The sequence below is a fragment of the Punica granatum genome, chromosome 6 (genome assembly GCF_007655135.1).
Source record: "Punica granatum isolate Tunisia-2019 chromosome 6, ASM765513v2, whole genome shotgun sequence".
NCBI classification, from domain to species: Eukaryota; Viridiplantae; Streptophyta; class Magnoliopsida; order Myrtales; family Lythraceae; genus Punica; species Punica granatum.
The window spans coordinates 25804770-25824804 of record NC_045132.1 but is presented as its reverse complement, the minus strand read 5'-3'; the positions used below and the strand labels follow the sequence as shown (position 1 = coordinate 25824804).

Below are 20035 nucleotides of genomic sequence, written 5' to 3'. Positions count from 1 at the left end.
TATCTATTACTCTAGTTCTCGGTCTATTCAAGCACCCAAAAAATTTCTTAGCTACATTATGCCTCATGTAATGGCGGGACACGATCTGATCGGGCACAATGTCGTGCCGGTTCACGGGACGTAAGCATGGGCGTACGTAACGGAAATTTTCGCCCCCGAGTAGTGGGTGAGAATTGAGACAGAAAGGGAATAGATTTATTGCTCGTGGTGCCATCGCATTTATGAATACACTTGCTTAGGGCACATTTATTCAATTTCAATCTCCTCCTAATCCCTTCTCTATCGCATTTCATGACCTCATTCCCATTCTCGTCCATGTCTGAATGCTTTCAAATTTCCGCCCACATTTCTCCCGCAAAGTTACAATTTTTCTCATCCAAAGGCCAAACTCCATAATAGATTTTGCATTTCAAGCTCTGCTCTTTAAAGAAGACACGGTCAGCTCAGACATTCGAAAACAAGAACCATTTTGACCCATTCCCCCACTCACTTCCTTCCCTCCCATGGCGACTGCTCCTCTCCCTCCCCTTGAATTACAGTGGAAGAAACCCTAAAGAAATCCAAGCATCTGCAACTCTGCCTTTCTGGGTGTTCTTCCTTCCTTTCGTCCTCGCCTTTTGCTTGCGTTCTTTCCCATGTGAAGGCGGTTCCTTGTGTTGTATGTAATCTCTGACATGTGTGTGCAAGAGGCCTTCGTAACCGTTCTAGGGTTTTGTTTCGGATCATTGAGTCAATTGGGGTCAAAATTCAGCACTCCTGCCACTGCCTTATATGCAGTGAATGCTCGAAGGAGCTGAGCATTTTTGATCGGCTGGCACCTCTCCAACAATGTCCGACGACATGCTCTTGCACCTCTCCTCCAATTCCTCTAACCAGTCCGATCACTCCCTGCCCACTAAAATCGCCAAGCTCGAAGCTCGTCTGGTGGGCAAGGCTTCGTCTGCTTCCGCCCCGCCGTCTCAGCACCAGCAGCAGCCGCAGCCGCAGCAGCAGCAGCAGCAGCCCATTTGGTCGTCCTCTTCCAAGTTCGTGGCTGATAGCTTGGGGGAGGAGTCGAGCTCGAGTGACTCTGATGATGATGTGAGTCTCTCTTGCCCTACATTAGCTCAAAGTCGATTGGAAAGTATGAGACTTTTGCATTTACTATCTCGGCATTCGGGATTGGTTTCCATCAGGTGGTTCTTTGATTTAGTTGTTGTGTATTGGCTCTTGATTGTTGGCAATTAACAAGCAGCATTGCGATGATAATGCCCTTAGAGCACTCTCTCGATCATTTATAAACTTGTCCTGCACATGTGGTTGGATTACCAATGTGGCCTTTAATGTTCTCTTTTTGCTGCCGAAAATGAAAACTTCAAAACTCTAAAACTAGGCATTTCACCTTTGAGCCTAGATTTGGATTGGTGTTGTCATATACTTATGATCTGTTTGCGTCGATTTCTCCCATTTCATGGAACACCCTTGAAACTGGATAAGATGGAAATTTGGGATAGCTGACAATTGATTGCTTGGGGATATCTTTTGTCCTCGACTTCTCACACGTGTTGAGGATCGTAACGGATATCACCCTTTTCTTTTTTTGTTTTTCGTTTATTTATTTGGAGGATTTCCTTTTTTGAAGATTACCAATTAAAGATCATAAGATGCAGTGGCATGAATAATTATTTGCATCAGTGTGTTTCAATTGATCCCTTAACATGTTGAAAACTTAATCATTTTAATGCTTGGTCCGTGATTTGCGGAAGTTGGGTCAAATTTGGTACCATAGTTTAATCCTCAGGTGATCTTCATAGTTTTTAATTCACTTTGGAATCTTGTAATTGCTGATTGCAGTGACCAGTTCCTGAGTAACAACACGAATCATGAATCTTCTAAAAGTGTCATTTATTTTCACTAACTGGTAGTAATCTTTCTTTAAGGGAAATGTGAATCCTGGACAAATAGATGAGAAGTGTTTTTGTCGGACTTGATGGGGTTTGGGTAGAACGAGTCTCTGTTCTTTTTTAGCCCACTGCATTCATTAGTAGAAACCGTCGGTCCTCTGGCTGTTATGAAACCGTTTGAAGGAAGTTCACGTGGAAGAGGCTGGTTCAAAACGGCTGGCTTGTATTTACATTATAGCTCATGTGAATGTGATAAAACCCAGTTCTTTTCAAATTTCCTGAAGATTTTCTCGATCTTTTTGCTCATTTAATTGGTGCGGCTGGCTGATCTTTCTGCGATTTTTGGAACTCAAGTTGATTATTGTACAACACCACTTGGTGCGCTCTTTCTTTTTTCTAGGCTGGAGCAGAATTTTTGATACAAGCTAACACCCAAAAGCGCCAAAAAGTTCAAGGCAATGATAAGTCGGCCTTTCTTCAGCATGTTGAGGTAATTTCATGTTCCTTTTACGAATCAGCCCTTTTTTCCTTAGCAATTAATGGCTGAGTCCAGCTTTGGGCACAGATCATTGAGTTTTCCTTTTTGATTCTCTTGGATAGATTTAGTGTTTCTCATTTTTAAGTTTGAATGCTGATAATCCTTGAATTAATATATCAATTCCTTAATTGTGAATTGAACTTGTTTAGGTTATTAATGATGATTGGATCTTGTTAGATACTTCACTAGTTCAGAAGTTGAAGCTTTATTTATTATTTCTGAAGAAAGAAATTTGCTAATACCTTGGGGGGCAAATCAGGCATCGTCTGATGGACTGCAGAAGCTGGTGGAGTCACTTGAGACAAAGTCCAATTTTGATGTAAATAGGAAAAGACCGGGTCGTGGAAGGTCTCAGTCTAATACAGGAAGGGGCCGTGGTTCTAGAGTTAGCGATCAGACAAGATCCCAGATTTCTTCATCAATGACTTCACAGTCGAATGGTCATCTTGAAGACTCATATCATAGGGTAATGTTCTATCCTCCCTCAAATTAATATACGCTAATAGTCAACAGCATTTTCTCTCCTAATGAGTTAATCAGTTGTTTGATTATGGTAGATCCATCAGTTGCTTTTGATGCAATAGATTATAATTGTCTTGGTTTGTTGCTAAACCTACTTGGTGGTGAAGGTTATAGTTTTCCTTTACGATGAATTTATTGATCACCATTTATCTTTACACTTGCAGGATAATAGGCCCAGAGAACACTTAAGGAATGAAGACAGCTCTACCTTAGAGGTATAGTAATGATTTGGCATGAATTATGGGTTTGTCGAAGAACTGAAATATTAAAGGTATAGATGTTTTATAATATTGGATAAGTTACTTTTCTGACGATGTTCTGATGCAGGAAGAGGTCTTATCTTTAAGATCAAAAGTTGCAACATTGGAGGAGGATTTGCGCAGATCTCGTCAAGAGGCCTCTGAATATCAAAACCTCAGCCGTCAATTAGAAAAGGTTTGAGAATGATGCCGCGCATTTTATCTTGGTAGCCCTTTATGAGAGGTTATATTAAGTCTTGATTTCTTTTCGTGTTTACTTGAATTAGGAATTGAAGGAGATTAAAGACTATGAGCAACAAATGAAGCCAAAGGTACACATTCTATTCCTGAATTCCGTGTGAATTGAATTCACTATTGTACTATCTGTGGCATATACTGTTAAATATGACTCTGTTTACTGTCTTCCTCGCAGAGGACTAAGATGATATCTGATCTGTTGATATCTGTGTCAAAAGCCGAAAGGCTGGAAGCACGAATGAAAGTGCGGCAGGATTCTTTGAGGCTTGGGAATGTGGGGGTAATCAGGTATGCTACTTTGTGAAGCTCTGTTGATTAGCCCAGCAAGAGGAGAAAGTGGAAGAATCTTATTAGGATGAGTACTGTATTTGATTAAACCTTAGCTAAGCTCTTATTTTCCTTTTTTGTCGGGATGCATCTGCATTTCAGAGCTGGAACTGTTATATCAGAAACATGGGAGGATGGACAAGCATTGAAGGATGTGAATGCTCAACTAGTGAGTTACCTTCGAGACTTTAATTTTTAGCTGTCTTACTTTCCACAATTTATATTGCATGAAGTTTCCAGAACCTACCTGTAGTTGATGCTTATTGTGAACTTTTAAATGCCCTGAACCATTTCCTTTGGCATTCAAATTTCTTTTGTTTAATTATCTATTTGAAAGTCATAAATGGTGGTGATGCTTACTTTGATCTTATATTTGTCAAGAAACAATTGTTGGAAACAAGAGAAGCTATTGAGCGTCAGCGAAAATCTTTGAAGAAGAAACAAGCTGGTATAGTTTCCTTTTGTTCGCCTCCACTCTCTTTGTTGGGTCATTAGACTGAAGAGAAACAAGGCACTGATGTTGATTAATGCCTTTAATGTCCTCAAGATAAGGGCGACGGAACAGATGCTGAAACAGGACTTCCAGAAGAAGATTTTCTTCTGCAGGATGAGATTTACAAGTCTCGTCTAGCAAGCATGAAACGCGTGAGTTGTCTTCTTTCTCTTTGATCATTCTCATTTCTCTTCCATATCATATGGATTTGTCATTTTAATTCTATGGGCGATAACTTTATAGGAGGAAGAAGCTCTTCTGCGTGAGAGAGATCGGTGTGAATTCGAGAAGGGGAGGCTTATCAGGGAGATGAAACGCATAAGAGATGAGGACGGTTCTCGCTTCAACAACTTTCAGATTCTTAATCACCGATATGCTCTTCTGAATCTTCTTGGAAAAGGCGGTTTCAGTGAAGTTTACAAGGTTAGGTCCATCCCTTGTCATGACATGACACAAGGTTAAATAGATACCCCTTTGCAGTAGTTTTGAAGTGAGAATTTTCTGGCAGGCTTACGACTTGGTGGAACATAGATATGTCGCATGCAAACTTCACGGACTGAATGCTCAGTGGAGTGAAGAAAAGAAACAGAGCTACATTAGGCATGCTCTCCGAGAGTACAATATCCACAAAACTTTGGTTCATCATCACATCGTTAGGCTATGGGACATTTTTGAGATTGATCAGAACACATTTTGTACCGTTCTGGAATATTGTAGCGGTAAATACTTTGTTCTTTGCATAGCTTCGTATACATAGCTGTAGAATATCGGACATGTTTTTGATGCTCTGCTAATCCAGTGATACAGTAAGCAATGTTCGGCCTTATTTTACTTCTCATATTTCTCTCTTTTGATTAAACCAGGTAAAGATCTGGATGCTATTCTCAAGGCAACACCGGTATTGCCGGAGAAGGAAGCAAGGATCATTATCATGCAGATATTCCAAGGCCTTGTGTACCTGAACAAACGGGTTCAGAAGATCATTCACTATGACCTGAAGCCTGGGAATGTCCTATTTGATGAATTTGGCATTGCTAAAGTTACCGACTTTGGTCTGAGTAAGATAGTTGAAAATGAAGTGGGATCTCAGGGCATGGAACTCACTTCCCAAGGAGCTGGAACTTATTGGTGAGTTATGAATTTGGAATTAATTTGTTTCTGGCTATTACTTCCATTGCAAATCTTTATTAATTTGCTTTTTGACATGCTCTTTTAGGTACTTACCCCCAGAATGCTTCGAGCTCAGCAAGACACCTCTCATATCGTCAAAGGTCGGCCGCATTCTCTTAGGATTGCTGGTTTTCATCCTATTCGTTTTCATTGTTAACTGACTTTTCTGAATGGATCTGTCCTCTGATGCAGGTCGATGTTTGGTCAGCTGGTGTTTTATTCTACCAGATGCTCTTCGGAAGACGACCTTTCGGGCACGACCAAACCCAGGAAAGAATTTTGCGCGAGGATACAATTATCAAAGCTCGCAGGGTCGAGTTCCCAACAAGACCTGCTGCGTCGAACGAGGCAAAGGTGAGTTCTGCCGTGCTCTTAAATTCCGTGTGTGTCAGTTCTTTGTGCTTGGGAAACATCAATGAAGTGTTCCTGCAGTAGATCCAAGGTTGATGATCACGTGCATATTACTAATATCATTTCTCTTTCCTCCTTTCTGCAGGAATTAATTCGCCGATGTTTGACCTATGACCAAGCAGATAGACCCGATGTTCTAACCATTGCCCAGGACCCATACTTGATGTATACAAAGAGATAATTCTCTCGTACAGACGAAACTGGCCTCAGTGGTCTCAGGATTTTTCTTCTTTTTCAAGGTTTCGAGTGGAAAATGTGATGTAATACCGAACCGGAATTTTGTATAGGTTGTAAAGGGCCTCGGTTCTCTCGTACTTCTTTGCTGCTTCTCTCCCAACGACCACAGAGGAAAGCTTTCTCCTGTTCCTTAAATTGGGATTTATAGACCGTAGAAGAGTGCTGAATTGCGGATCTTCGAAAAGGTATATATATATATATTGAAGGCCGAAGGGCCATCTTTCAATCATTTAGCAGTTCGTCGATTGTCATTCACTCTGGTTGTACGATGTTTTCAACTTGAGGTCCCTTTGTGCGATGCAAGTTAAACATAGGTCAGCCAACTCTTATCTCAGTGAGAATGTAAAATCCTGCTCCTCTGGAACTCGGTTTTTAGAGAACATCTCGGACGTGAAGTATTCCCGAGACAGCATTGAAACAAGCGGATAGGATGTATTCGGTGTTAAAGCACTTTCGACTTCGAGACCTCTTAACCATTGAAACTGTTTTGAAAACAGAGACCACAGAAACATTATCCACTTCCAGGAGGGTTACTAGATTTGACGAAACCTCAATGTCCACCTTCACTATGGCACTGTCTCTGTCTTCTTCTAAAGCTTCATTTCCATTCCTAAACCTGAGCTGCGGTTCAGCCACGCCAAAGAACAGGTTCGATGCTAGAAGAACCAGCTTGGGTGCGGCGATAAGATGCGAACCTGGAAATGGGTCTCTGGAGATTGGTTCTCCAGTCATAGTGGTGGAGGCTCCAAAGATGATCAAGACTGCTGCATCAGTTCCCTGCCTCCGTGTTAACTCTGGCCTTGTTAATCCAGGCGATGTCGGAAGGTAATCCCTCTAACCTTAAACTGACCATATCGCGGGAGTAGTTCGCAGTTCGACCTGCTATACACGCATGAATGGATTAGGACTATCTATGGCACAAGTTGCTCGGTCCGTTGTCTACTGAGCACGGCGCTTTCTCGTCCACTTGGGTGCTCTGGTGGAATCCTCTCATCGATAGAATGCTTGAAGCAGTAGATATCGAGCAACTCATTCCGAGGCCCGAAACTCGCAATAGCAATGTCGAAATGGATTATCTTGCTGTGTCATAGCAACGCGAGATTCTCCATGACAAGCACGAAAATGAGCACGGGTGCAGACCTGTTCAGTCCATTCCGATTGTTCATTGGAGACACCTAGGGATCAAGATGCTAACGAGACGATGCTTTTCCGGGATATTGCAGGATAGTGTCGAGGAAGCCCAAAGATGTGTGGGCCGTGCGACTGGCCATCGGGACATACCTCATAGATGCCAAATACTTCAAGCCCTTAAAACTCGACGACGATGACAAAAGTGATAATGCAACATGAAGGATACCATCCGCGGAAGGCGTCCCGCAGAGCTTACCCGCAGCTGCGATATTACAAGACTCTTGCACTGCATCGATCGAGTCCCACCCCATGTCCGGTGCAGCCTGAAGTGACTTCGATCTGCGCTCGGAGACTTGTATTTTCGGATTAGTAATTTCGAAACAGAAGGAGCATTATTTTTCCAAGGCCGCGGTGCCATGTAATCGCTTGATGTTGTATTAGAGAATGCATTAGAAAGACTATTGATCTAATATTATATCTCCACACACACACACATATATATAATATTACAAATTAGAGAAGAAAATTTGCGAGGCAAATTTCCATTTCCCAAAAATTATCCTCAGTCCAATTCCTTCAAAAATTAATAGCCATTAAGGTGATTTTGTAATTTTAACTCTATATATTCTCTCATCCCATTTTTTCTTCTATCTTTGTCCTCTCTCTTCCCTTTCTCCTCAACCAACGTCCACTCCACCTCTAGTTCTTTTATTTCAGTTTGAGTTCTATCTGTATGATTATTCCTATTTATAATTAAAATTCGTAAAATTTCATATGAAATAAACGAAGATTTTAGCCTAACTTGTAATGTGTGTTGAACTTTATTATTTACACGAAATTAATATATATTGATTAAAGAACAATTGCTTTCTTCAAATATAACTCCAAATTATACTAGTCCTTGCATAAATGGGCCCAGGGGAATATCCAAACACTTGGGGCCCAAACCCACTATATATATATATATATATATATATATATATATAGATATTTTGGAATGAAAATGAAATATTATTTTTATCATAAAAAAGTTGCTCAAAAGTTCTATTAATGAACTCCGTAATGTTCAAGAATCTAATAAAGTGCTACATTAAGGGAAATGATAATATTCATAGAAAATTATTACGACATGTAGAAGTCAAATTATTATCGCACACGAACTGTATTCGAAGTCAAATTATTATCGCACATAGAATATTCGCAACAAATATAAATTTCGACACGTGGTATGAGATCTTTCGTATTGAGAAAAATATGCATTATATATACTTATATCTATATATCTTCTTATGATATATGCTAACATTGAATTCTATAAGTTTACAAAAGTTATAACTATTCATAATATTCCTTGCTAGAATATTACCTAAATAAATCACGCAATTGTCCGCCCCAAGCGCAAATTTTCTTCTAGTTAAGAACAAGGGAACAAAAAAGGAGCAAAATTAGTGGAATCTCGGCATGAAAAATTGCATATATTATGGCAATTTTTTTTTTAAAAAATTAAGATTAAAAGTATGTATTTTCACAAAATAATACATTTTTAAAGAAAAATCTTTTTCGATATCGTTGACAACAGTCAGAATTATCATTTGCTCTCTTTCGGACTTGGGAGCGAAATTCAACTACGAAAGTCACATTTCGGACTTGAAAATCCCGCGACCGCTTTCCTCCTCCTCCCTCCTCCTCCGTTACCGCTTTCCTTCTGCATCGGCTACTCTTGCCCTAACTCCGACCGACTGTACGGACACCGGGCGGAGGCAAAAGGAAGCTGCGTGCGAGGTCCAATTTCAGCTGAACTCGAGCTCAATCTTCAAAGGTACAGTACCCTCCGAGTCAAAAGCCAGGCCGCGGGAGTCGGAAGCTGCACTGAAGTTGAAGTGACTTCAGACTTCGTGCTGCTTCTGGCGGTTCACGGCGGTTGGCAGCTGGGACGAACGTCTTTGTCGATGAGTGGCTCTGTGGGAGCTTCCCTGCTCCGCAGAAACTGATCAATTTAGCTTTCTCGCTTTTGCTGACTGCGTGATTTGTATCTTTGTTGCGAGCTGAGGTCTATAGGAAACGAGGGTGAGAGATTTGCGCAATAGCATTATTGCCCATTCTATTTTCCGGTTTAGAAAAGACATGATAATTTACTATAGACTACTGAGCTGGAATGCTTTGGCATACCATTCCAAGCATCAGGAAGGAATTCTCTGCCATAGGAGACTGGAGCACCAAATTCGAGTTTATGATCCTTAATTCAGAGACTCAGTGTGATGCCCTTTCCGAAGGATAGATAATTAGATGAAGCTTGATTCGGTTTTGAGTTACGGGTATTTGAACGAGCTAATATTTGGTGGCTGTGGATATTTGAACCTAGAGAATTTGAAGTAATCAAACATTACATAATGTAAAATATAAAATGTACGATGATCATATGACGTACCAGATCGTCATGATGGATTGTTTATTGTTTAGCTTTATGACCTTAGACACAATTAAGATTGTTTATGATTCAGCTGTAGCAAATAACATGCAGTCTTGACAAAAGCTAGAATTATTTTGCTTATTTACTTGTAGTTATTATATGCTTGGAAATATTTCAAGCTGAACGAATCTTATCGTGATTTCTTGCAGGAGGTGGATGATTTTGTAACTGCAGGATGTACATCAAGCAGGTTGTTTTAAGTGCTGAGCAGTGGCTACTGTTTTATATCAGTTCTTTCATCTGAGCTATTTTGCTATGTCAAATTTGAATTTAGGTTATTATTGAGGGTTTCAAGAGCTACAGAGAACAGATTGCCACTGAGTCTTTCAGTCCAAAAGTTAATTGTGTTGGTAATGTCAATTATCTTTCATCATTCTTTTTCATCTGCGGTTTTCATATTCTAATTGATTTTCCACTCAGCCATTAATAATATACATTTGAAATTATCTTTCTAGAACTTAATTTTAGTTTTGTTTGAGCTGCTGTCTATTGATACTTCTCTGCATGCAGTTGGAGCTAATGGATCTGGCAAATCAAACTTCTTTCATGGTAATTGAATTAGTACCTGAGGCTTATGACTGAAATTTTGGCTTACTATGAGGAAAATGACACCACTGTAACTTGCCTTATGATTATTAATTGTATCCTGCAGCGATTCGTTTTGTACTAAGTGATCTCTTTCAGAACCTGAGGAGTGAAGATAGACATGCACTTCTTCATGTAATCAGTTAATCAGTTTTTGTCATTTTGATTCGTTGTTTATCCTTCTATAGAGCAGTATATAATGTAATTGAATGAACAGGAAGGTGCCGGGCATCAAGTCTTATCTGCTTTTGTGGAGATTGTCTTTGACAATTCTGATAACCGCATTCCGGTAATCTTTTGAAACTTGCATTTTCTTTATCAGGGAGTGAATAAGAAGGGGAGTCACATTCATCTGACTATTATTCTTCTCTCTCTATGTGTCTCTCTCTGTGTTTTTCAATGATAACCAATGAGAAGTATTTTGTATGCTTGATGCTTGCCCCTGAGATGGGCAGTGTTTGTGTCACGCCGATACCGGTGGATGATGTTTTCTTCTATTATTAACCAGACATGCCACTTGGAAATAAAATAAAAGTTGAAACAAGAGTGAATCAACATTATATTGCTGTAATGACTGCTTCCTTTTTTTCTAGTGTTTTGAAGTCACCAACTCTTTCCTTGCATCACATGTACTTATGCTTATCTTATATAGCATCTCATTGATGTTTTAACAGGTGGACAAAGAGGAAGTGCGTCTGCGTAGAACCATCGGCGCGAAGAAGGATGAGTATTTCTTGGATGGGAAGCATATTACGTGAGTGTGAATTCATGTTAGTAAATTGCAAATCCATTTGACCCTAACTTTCCATCGGATCTTGGGCATGAATGTTATGAGATGCATATTTTGCAGGAAAACAGAAGTCATGAACTTATTGGAAAGTGCTGGATTTTCTCGTTCAAACCCATACTATGTTGTGCAGCAAGGGAAGGTAAATCATCTTCTCTGTATGTAGCAATCTATTCCTCAAATTGTCTTTGTTTCATGCTGTTAATATTTCCTTCTTTGTCAAATGTGTCACAGATTGCATCCTTGACGTTGATGAAAGATGCTGAGAGGCTGGATTTATTGAAGGAAATTGGTGGCACAAGAGTTTATGAGGAGAGACGACGTGAAAGTTTGAAAATCATGCAAGAAACTGGTAAGTCATAGACCTACTTTTCTGGCATTATTGATTATTATTTTCGTTTCTGTTATGTGACTAGGTAAACTTATCTCTATCAAATGTATTTTCTTCCAAATGAGTAGGAAATAAGAGGAAGCAAATTATCCAAGTTGTCCAATATTTGGATGAAAGGTTAAAGGAATTGGATGAAGAGAAAGAGGAACTGAGGAAATATCAGCAGCTTGATAAGCAGCGTAAATCTTTGGAATACACCATTTATGACAAGGAACTTCATGATGCTAGGCAAAAGTTGGCGGAGGTGATACTCAAATGCCTCGTCTGGTCTAACTTGTGCTATTGTTTAATTGTTGACTTGTCTGATACTTAAAAATAGCTTCTCCTTTGATTCCAGATAGATGAAGCTCGTGCGAAGGTCTCTGAAAAGTCAACGGAGATGTACAATACTGTGCTCGAGGCACTTGAGAGGACCAAAGAGCTTGACGAGACATCAAAAGATATAGCTAAGGAAGTGCAAGGCTTAAATAAAGAAAAAGAAGCTATAGAAAAGCAAAGAACTGAAGCTATGAAAAGGCAAACTGAGCTTGAGCTTGATGTCAAAGAGTTACAGGATAAAATCACCAGGAATATCAAATCCGAGGTGTGTTCCGATAATTCCAGATGTACGCATTTTGTATCCTTAAGTCAGGTAGAAGGGCTATATATTGATTTTCGTTCTTGCAGGACAAAGCAAGGAAACAGCTTGAAATATTACAAAGGGAGATTCAGGATTCAATGGAGGAGCTTGAAAAAATTAGTCCTCTGTATGAACGTCAAGTTGCAATTGAAAATGAGATAACTAAAGGGTATGTTGATCGACGGTTGGGATGTCCAGCATATGTTATTTTATTATTGAAAGTTCCAACAGCTTTATTATTGAATTACGTTCCAACCGTTGTCTTTCTGAATATATAGATATTTGTTTGGGAGATGTTTGTATTCATATTAGTTGCATCATGCTTTATTCTCTCATCGAGATATCAACTAATGTACTAGAATGGATCTGTTTAGTTTTGTTTGTGGCAACTTTTACTGGTACAAGATGGAATAGTTGAATATTTGGTGTGTTTAAGCTCTTGGCCAGGCCTTTTGTTCCCTCTGTTTTTTTGTTTTTTTTGTTTTTCCCCTTCAAGTACTGAAGTTCACTATTTTGTAGAATTATGGAGCGTGAAAAACAGCTGAGCATTCTTTACCAGAAGCAAGGTCGTGCCACACAGTTTTCAAGTAAGGAGGCCCGAGACAAATGGCTTCTAAAGGAAATCGATGATCTTGAACGAGTTCTTTCTTCAAATATAGCACAGGTTTGTCAGTTTATTGTAAATATGTAGTTTAGGCTATTCAGAGAAGAATATATATAATGCATTTTCCTTCCATAAGGATCGAAAAGTTTTGTCTGCTCATCCTCATTTATGCTAATAGTGACGGGAGATTCTTCGGTGATCCTACCTTGCCACGTGGCGTGAGGAAATACCAATTAAATTGCAATAAACAGAATAATAAGTGCTAATTACTTGATTAATTGTAGTAAATATTCTTAATTGAAACAATCTTATTGGTTTTCCCTCACCACATCTTTGTGAGGTAGGATCATTTAAAATTTTCTCAATAGTGACATGTAGAAGGCGGTGAATCAAGTCATGCATCGGTCATAATAGAAGGAATGAGTTAGTAGGAGAAACCCTTTAAACTTTCAACCAATCAGAAATTTTATATAATTAGTAAATATTTCAACAGTTCAGGGAAGAAGTGTAGGTGACAACTGTCTTTTGGGTTTTTGGTTACTGCTTACATGCAAAAAAAAGTTAGGTTTCTGCTATGAAACAAGCAAAATCTTGAATGTGCTGGCGATTAATTTTTTGCGTATTGTCTACCTTATTTATTTTCCCTTTCTTGGTAAGTGTCTACCTTGTTATTTGATAAAGAAACTTTAGTTTTTCTTTTGATTGGGCTATTTTTGTGCTGGATACGTTGCCCTCTTGGGTAAAGTATCGACAATCTTCTCCTGAATATATGCACTTATATCTATTAGATGTACATATATATATATATGTATATTCTCAAATTTATAGAATCTAAGAAGAATCACTGTAAAATAAAACCTGAATATTAGTATTGGCAGTCTCGTACAGGACCTCGGATCATGGGGGGTGACAATATCCAGTTTTCGAAATAGTAATGATAAGCCATCCCTTATTTTACTTCCTCAGTCTGGTGTTGTAATTATTCATTCCTTTTTGAACCTCGTTGAATTATCGCATGCTCATATATAGCTCTCTTCTGCAACTACTATTATGACATGTTTTGGATGTACGCTGTATGCTTGCATCTGCTCTTATGTCTTTTGGCATCTCTAATTTCCTACTATTACATCAACAGAAGCAAAAAGTTCAGAATGAGATTCATCAGCTAGATAATCAGTTGAAGGAACAAGAGGCTTACATTGAGGGCCGTCGAAAGGATATAGCGGCTCTGGAATTCGGCATTTCTGAATCAAGTGAACGGTTTGCTCGTCTCAGGGCTGAGAGGGATGAATGGCAGGGGCAACGGAAGTATGGTCTTGTAGTCATCATATGTTCTAAGTTTGGATGCTCCCTTTAAGAGGTGTTATAATGTGATTTTTTTTTTTAAGGTCATTATGGGCCAAAGAAAGCGAACTTTCTGCAGAAATTAATAAGAAGCAAGCAATTGTTGAGAGGGCTGAAAGGAATCTTGATCATGCAACACCGGGAGTGAGTAATCTTCGTACTTCTTTTTACCCAAAAATATGTGATGTGTCTTCTGTTTTGCTTATGAAAGTTTAGAAACTGCCACCTGAATAATGGTTATAGCTATCATATTTCTCACTACAGTCTAGCGTCACTAGTTTTCTTCATGTGGAAGGGATGGGATTGGGAAGTTAGCATGTGATTTCTCAGCTTGTTAGTTATATCGATTATCAACTTAATTTATTCTGTTTGTGTTTGTCGAGGGGAAGTTAGTTCTGTTATGAAGATGTGCTGATTCGACCAAGGGAAATATATTAAATTTCTATCGTCTTTGGAGGCAGTGATTGTACTTATATCAGATAATATTAACTAGCTATCCTATATGTCTGAATTAAGTGTCTTCTGTTTTCACCAATTTAAAGAAAGATGGAGTTAGATTTTGAATCATGTCAATGTACAGAAGGACTGGCTGTCACCTTTAAATCACGTGTCCACATACCATGAAGAGCACGGAGACCTTTTTGGTTGTTGAACTTGAGAGCTAGCTTTTTAGCTGTCAACTCTCTTTGAAGAATGGTGAAAAGGATGTGTTTAGAATACCCCAGCCGTAGCAAATATACTTTGTTTTAAGAGCTGATTCATCATCCAAATGTTCGTCTCGTGTATTGTGTCCAGGATGTTAGGAGGGGTCTCAATTCTGTTAGGAAAATCTGCAGAGAGTACGATATACCTGGGGTTTTCGGCCCTATTATTGAGCTGCTTGATTGTGATGAAAAGTTTTACACTGCCATTGAAGTTACTGCTGGGAACAGGTAACAAAGCTCTTTAAGTTACCTCGTCATTTGGGCTTTGTTTCGTCTGACTTAAATGGTATGTGCATTTATGAGTGCTAAGTGCTTTGCGGGTGTTTTCTTTCCCCCCTTTCTTTCTTTCCTGGAAACAGCTTATTCCACGTGGTGGTTGAGAATGATGACATTTCCACCCAGATTATCAAGCACCTCAACTCCTTAAAAGGCGGACGGGTCACTTTCATACCATTGAACAGGGTCAAGGCTCCACATGTAACTTATCCCAAGAGTTCAGATGTTGTACCTCTGCTTAAAAGATTGAAATTCTCACCCAACTATACTCCTGCATTTGCACAGGTTAACTTCTTGTTACTGAGATTATCTGCCTTAGTTCTGTTCTGTCAGAATGTACATGTAGAAATTAGTCAATCCGCTTTTAGTATGGCAATGTTATGTGCCCTCTTGAGCATCAAAATCTTCCAGATTATTGCCATGTTGCATTAAGTGGCACTCTTACTGAAAGAAGGTGCAATCCAGTGATATATTTTTACATAAATGCTGATTTCCACTTCTATCAGGGAGAAGGTTGTATTAGTAATATAGCTTTTCTTTTTCTCTTAAATAGTCATGCTTAGATGACTTGGGAGTTCAAGAATAGCATAATAAACATCAAACTTTTATTAGGGGAAGTGCCTTTTATATGTCTCATTTTCTTAACTGCTTTATTTAATAAAATAGAGGTGCAATAACAGCTTGAGATATAATAAAATTGTATGAGAGAAATAATCATATAGCTATTTGACTTAAAGGATGAGCAGAATCTCATTGAGCATGTTTATGTCATATTCCTGCGCATGTTCAGGTTTTCGCCAGAACAGTGGTTTGCAAAGATCTGGATGTCGCCACTAGGGTTGCTCGCTCTGATGGTCTTGATTGTATAACTATGGAAGGTAGGTGAAAAAGCCAGTGTGATAATCATTTTCTTTTTCATCGATGCCTGGCAATGTCTCACAGCATCATTTTGTGACAGGTGATCAAGTCAGCAAGAAAGGTGGCATGACGGGAGGATTTTATGATTACAGACGCTCAAGGTTGAAGTTTATGAATGATATTAAGCAAAATACTCAAATAATCAACATGAAAAACACGGAATTGGAAGTTGTTCGTAAACAGCTGCAAAATATCCTTTTTCCTTATACTTGGTTTTGGATAGCTTTTCTTATTATACATAGCCATGCACATATTGTCTCTTCATTTATATGCATGTTCATGAAGTCTAGTTATAGTCTTGATATCTTTTTCCAAATTGATTAGTTGTCTTTCTCGATAAATGTACGTAAAAAGAAAAGGGGGGAGAAAACATTCTATATATATATATATATATATATATTCTTGTGCAGTTACTCTACTCTTTTCAGAAAGGTTGATTTACAGACATGAATTGAGCTTGTTTCTGCTGCTGTTTCTATTATCCCTGTTAATGCACATATTTCCTCTGCAACTATTCCAGAGTTGAGAGGATTTAGTTAAAACTCAGTGAGCTTGTTGACTATATTATATGGTTAATACTCGATATGAAGACTTCTTTCATTGCTTTCCTTAGCCTCTCGCACAGATAGACCAGACGATCACAGAACGAATTGCGGAGCAGCAGAAGATTGAGGCTGAGCAGGCTCATGGCAAGTCAGAACTGGAACAGGTTCGGCAGGATATTGCAAATGCTGATAAGCAGAAACAGTCGATTTTGAGGGCTAGAGCTAAGAAGGTATTCAAAATCTTAAAACTTTCTTGTTTTCCTGCGCACCTCCACATTGCCCAACTCTTCAAACTTTACTACTTTTGTATTATGCTAATGGATCTGCCTACCTGCTGAGGCTATTGTCCTATCTGTGCAGGAGAAGTCACTTGCAGATATTCAAAATCAGATTGATCAGCTTGAGGCCAGCATTAAAATGAAACGAGATGAGATGGACACTGAGTTGATTGATCACCTGACCCCTGAAGAAAAAGAACTTCTGTCGCGGCTCAACCCAGAAATAACAGATTTGAAAGAGAGGCTTATTGCCTGCAAGACTGACCGCATGGATGTTAGTGGAATGAACTAAACCAGAGTGAAAGTAATCGTTTTTGTTGCAAACTTTTGTGCTCTTTTACATTTTCCACTATATTTCTTATTGGATTGTAGGCGGAAACGAGAAAAGCGGAGCTTGAGACTAACCTAACAACTAACCTTTCGAGGCGGAAGCAAGAGTTGGAGGCCACTGTATCTTCTTCAGAGGTTGACGTGCTACAAAGTGAACTTGATACAAAGATGCAGGAACTTGAAGAAGTAAGAGAATCTGTTGAGAAAGTGGCAGAGGAAGTGAAATGTGAGAAGCTTGAAGCTTTTTCATCATGTTGGTTTGTGAGAATTATTTCATGGGCTTCAGGGTTTGATTGTTTTGAAATTCATAGGTGTTGGTCAAGTTATTGAGGAGAAAAACAAAGAACTCAAGCGGCAGAAAGACGAAATCAATAGGTTTAAGGTACAAATTTCACATGTTAGCTGTTGTCATCAATATATAAATTTTTATTTATTTCTTTTTTAATTCTAGTATCATTCGTGTGGGCTAAATGATGCAGAACTTAGAAGACAACTATCAGAGAACACTTCAAGATGAAGCTAAAGAACTCGATCAACTCGTCAGCCGGAAAAATTCTATTCTTGCCAGACAGGAAGAATTCTCACAGAAAATCAGGAACTTGGGCCCGTTATCATCTGATGCTTTTGAAATGTATTACATTCTCTCTATTAGTTCGATTCACATTCAATTTCCTTTGTACTTAAACCATGTAGTTCAGATTTTTGGCCAGAAGATACACATGCACTTGAGGAGCTTTACCTGGATGGTGTGGCATAATATTTCTTCTCATTGGGGTCTGCTAATATGGCTACTTTTACCTGAGATGATAGGTATAAGAGGAGGAGCATCAAGGAATTGCAGAAAATGTTGCACAGGTGCAACGAGCAACTTCAACAGTTCAGTCATGTAAACAAGAAAGCACTTGATCAATACGTAAATTTCACTGAGCAGAGGGAGGAGCTCCAGAAGAGACAAGCTGAACTAGATGCAGGGGATGAAGTAATTGCTTTATGCTGTTACTAAAATTCATAGGTTTCCCAATAAAATCTTAAATTGGACTCTTCACCCGGTTCTAATGTTGCCTATTGTCTGCAGAAAATTAAGGAGCTCATATCTGTATTGGACCAACGGAAGGATGAATCAATTGAGCGTACTTTTAAAGGTGTTGCGAGGCATTTCCGAGAAGTTTTCTCTGAGCTTGTACAAGGCGGCCACGGCCATCTGGTTATGATGAAGAAAAAGGTAGTTAGTAGTGCATTTTGTATGTTGGTCTTTTATCAGTTGTAAAGTCGCAGATTGGTGAAAAGCAAGAGGGTGGGTGTATATATGGAGTAAAAACGAAATGGTGGCTGAACATTTTATACTTTTGGGTTATTTGTTATGTTGGGGGCGGGATTCAGCAGTAAGTTGACCGACTGATCTCTGTGCTATTTGTTATTTAATTCTGTTTACTTTTATCGACATTAAGTACTTTTTTTTTGGTGTGTGACAGAAGAGTAAAGCAGTTAGCACTTAATTTGGTTTGATGATGTAGTCGAGTCTTCGTTTTTCCTTTCTTGGAGAATTTTGTGTTTATTTCTACTCGTCTGATAGTTACTGTGCTGCCATCCGCAGGATGGTGAACCTGCTGACGATGACGATGAGGATGGACCTCGAGAAGCGGATATGGAGGGAAGGGTTGAGAAATACATTGGTGTGAAAGTCAAGGCACGTGTTATACTCTACAGTGTTTTATGAATTTTCTTCTTGTCCTTGGTGATGCCTTTTAGTTGCGATGACATAATGAAAACTTCTAATATATGACTTTCCTCTGGTCATGACAGGTTTCTTTCACGGGGCAAGGAGAGACCCAATCGATGAAGCAATTATCTGGTGGTCAGAAAACTGTGGTGGCTCTGACGCTGATATTCGCTATACAGAGATGTGACCCTGCTCCATTCTATCTCTTCGATGAGATCGATGCTGCACTAGACCCTCAGTACAGAACAGCTGTTGGAAGTATCCTTGCTTTTCTGTTGCATTGAGTCCTTTCTTCTTCTTTCACGTTCTATAACACCATATCTTCTCTTACTATTAAGACCTTCAACAGAAATTTTTTTACGGTTGCTTTGAAGTTGACGCTCTTTGGGATATCCTTAATCTTGTGTTTTTTCCTAGATATGATTCGCCGACTTGCAGACACGTCGAATACCCAGTTCATAACAACCACTTTCCGACCTGAGCTAGTTAAGGTTGCTGACCAGATTTACGGGGTGACCCACAAGAACCGAGTGAGCCGTGTCAATGTTGTTTCCAGGGATGATGCCTTGGACTTCATTGAGCACGATCAATCCTATAATGCTGAATAAGGTTGAGGTCAGCTCTCTCGTTAGATTGAGATTCATTTTGACTCTTTCTTTACATGTTGCTGCATTTCATCTAAGAACGAGAACAGAATTTAAGTTAACATTGTGACTCGACTACCCTGATCATAGCACCCAGATCATAGCAACCACTTCGTGTTGGTTCTTGGGTTCTAATTTTATTACTCTCCCTGTTATGCTAATACCTGCAGGTAGCATTGGATAATCGGGTGCTTCAGGATATCCATCTTGGTATCAAAGTTTGCGCGACTGATGATCTAGGCTGTACGTGGAATCTAACAGTTCGTGTTCCCGAGTACTTATTGTCGAATCAATGGCTGTACAGTGTCGATAATACCTATTAGGCTATTACTGTAGAAAACGTACTAATATGCTATAACATTATTGCTGCTTTGCCTTTCGTCTTGGAAACAGGAAATGTTCGAACCCTCAACTTCCATATTCTCAGTTCTTTGGTTTCGGTAGTCTTGTAAGTCTCGACCCTCTTCTGGGAACAAATACACCTAAATTTCCGGGAGCCGTTACAAAATTTCCTGATGTGGCTATCATCGAATTGCCTCTTGCATATTACACTGGTCACCTTACATTCTAAATTCAGCAGTCTTATCGAGTTTCTGAAAAAAAAAAGTTGT

General features: G+C 39.2%; 3 protein-coding genes across 5 annotated transcripts; all 3 read left to right on the top strand.

The window, feature by feature from the left end:
* The first annotated feature begins 278 nt into the window (after positions 1-278).
* LOC116211328 (serine/threonine-protein kinase TOUSLED) lies at positions 279-6307 on the top strand. Its single transcript, XM_031545656.1, has 16 exons — positions 279-1080; positions 2284-2373; positions 2681-2887; positions 3108-3158; positions 3271-3378; positions 3470-3514; positions 3616-3728; positions 3870-3936; positions 4149-4215; positions 4315-4412; positions 4504-4683; positions 4769-4979; positions 5124-5388; positions 5477-5531; positions 5623-5784; positions 5927-6307. The coding sequence occupies exons 1-16, from the start codon at positions 829-831 to the stop codon at positions 6020-6022; spliced, it is 2067 nt and encodes a 688-aa protein (XP_031401516.1). The 5' UTR covers positions 279-828; the 3' UTR covers positions 6023-6307.
* A 199-nt stretch (positions 6308-6506) lies between these two features.
* LOC116211334 lies at positions 6507-7735 on the top strand. Its single transcript, XM_031545666.1, has 2 exons — positions 6507-6903; positions 7302-7735. Exons 1-2 carry the CDS (start codon positions 6509-6511, stop codon positions 7426-7428), a joined length of 522 nt encoding a protein of 173 aa, XP_031401526.1. The 5' UTR covers positions 6507-6508; the 3' UTR covers positions 7429-7735.
* Positions 7736-8797: 1062 nt separating this feature from the next.
* On the top strand, positions 8798-19932 carry LOC116211326 (structural maintenance of chromosomes protein 3). 3 transcript variants are annotated; one of them, XM_031545654.1, is made up of 29 exons: positions 8798-9028; positions 9829-9869; positions 9954-10029; positions 10190-10228; positions 10332-10399; positions 10482-10553; positions 10939-11018; positions 11115-11193; positions 11286-11403; positions 11511-11686; positions 11780-12025; positions 12109-12230; positions 12581-12725; positions 13801-13973; positions 14054-14153; positions 14805-14941; positions 15073-15274; positions 15780-15867; positions 15948-16097; positions 16531-16682; positions 16813-17004; positions 17103-17286; positions 17372-17442; positions 17540-17691; positions 17871-18039; positions 18136-18282; positions 18655-18747; positions 18864-19038; positions 19198-19388. In XM_031545654.1, the coding sequence occupies exons 2-29, from the start codon at positions 9855-9857 to the stop codon at positions 19386-19388; spliced, it is 3612 nt and encodes a 1203-aa protein (XP_031401514.1). In that variant the 5' UTR covers positions 8798-9028; positions 9829-9854. The 3 variants fall into 3 exon arrangements, with proteins under 3 accessions (XP_031401514.1, XP_031401515.1, XP_031401513.1); XM_031545655.1 differs by lacking the exon at positions 8798-9028 and adding an exon at positions 19595-19932 and having other exon boundaries at positions 9855-9869; positions 19198-19389; XM_031545653.1 differs by lacking the exon at positions 8798-9028 and adding an exon at positions 19595-19932 and having other exon boundaries at positions 9855-9869; positions 19198-19395.
* Positions 19933-20035: the final 103 nt, after the last annotated feature.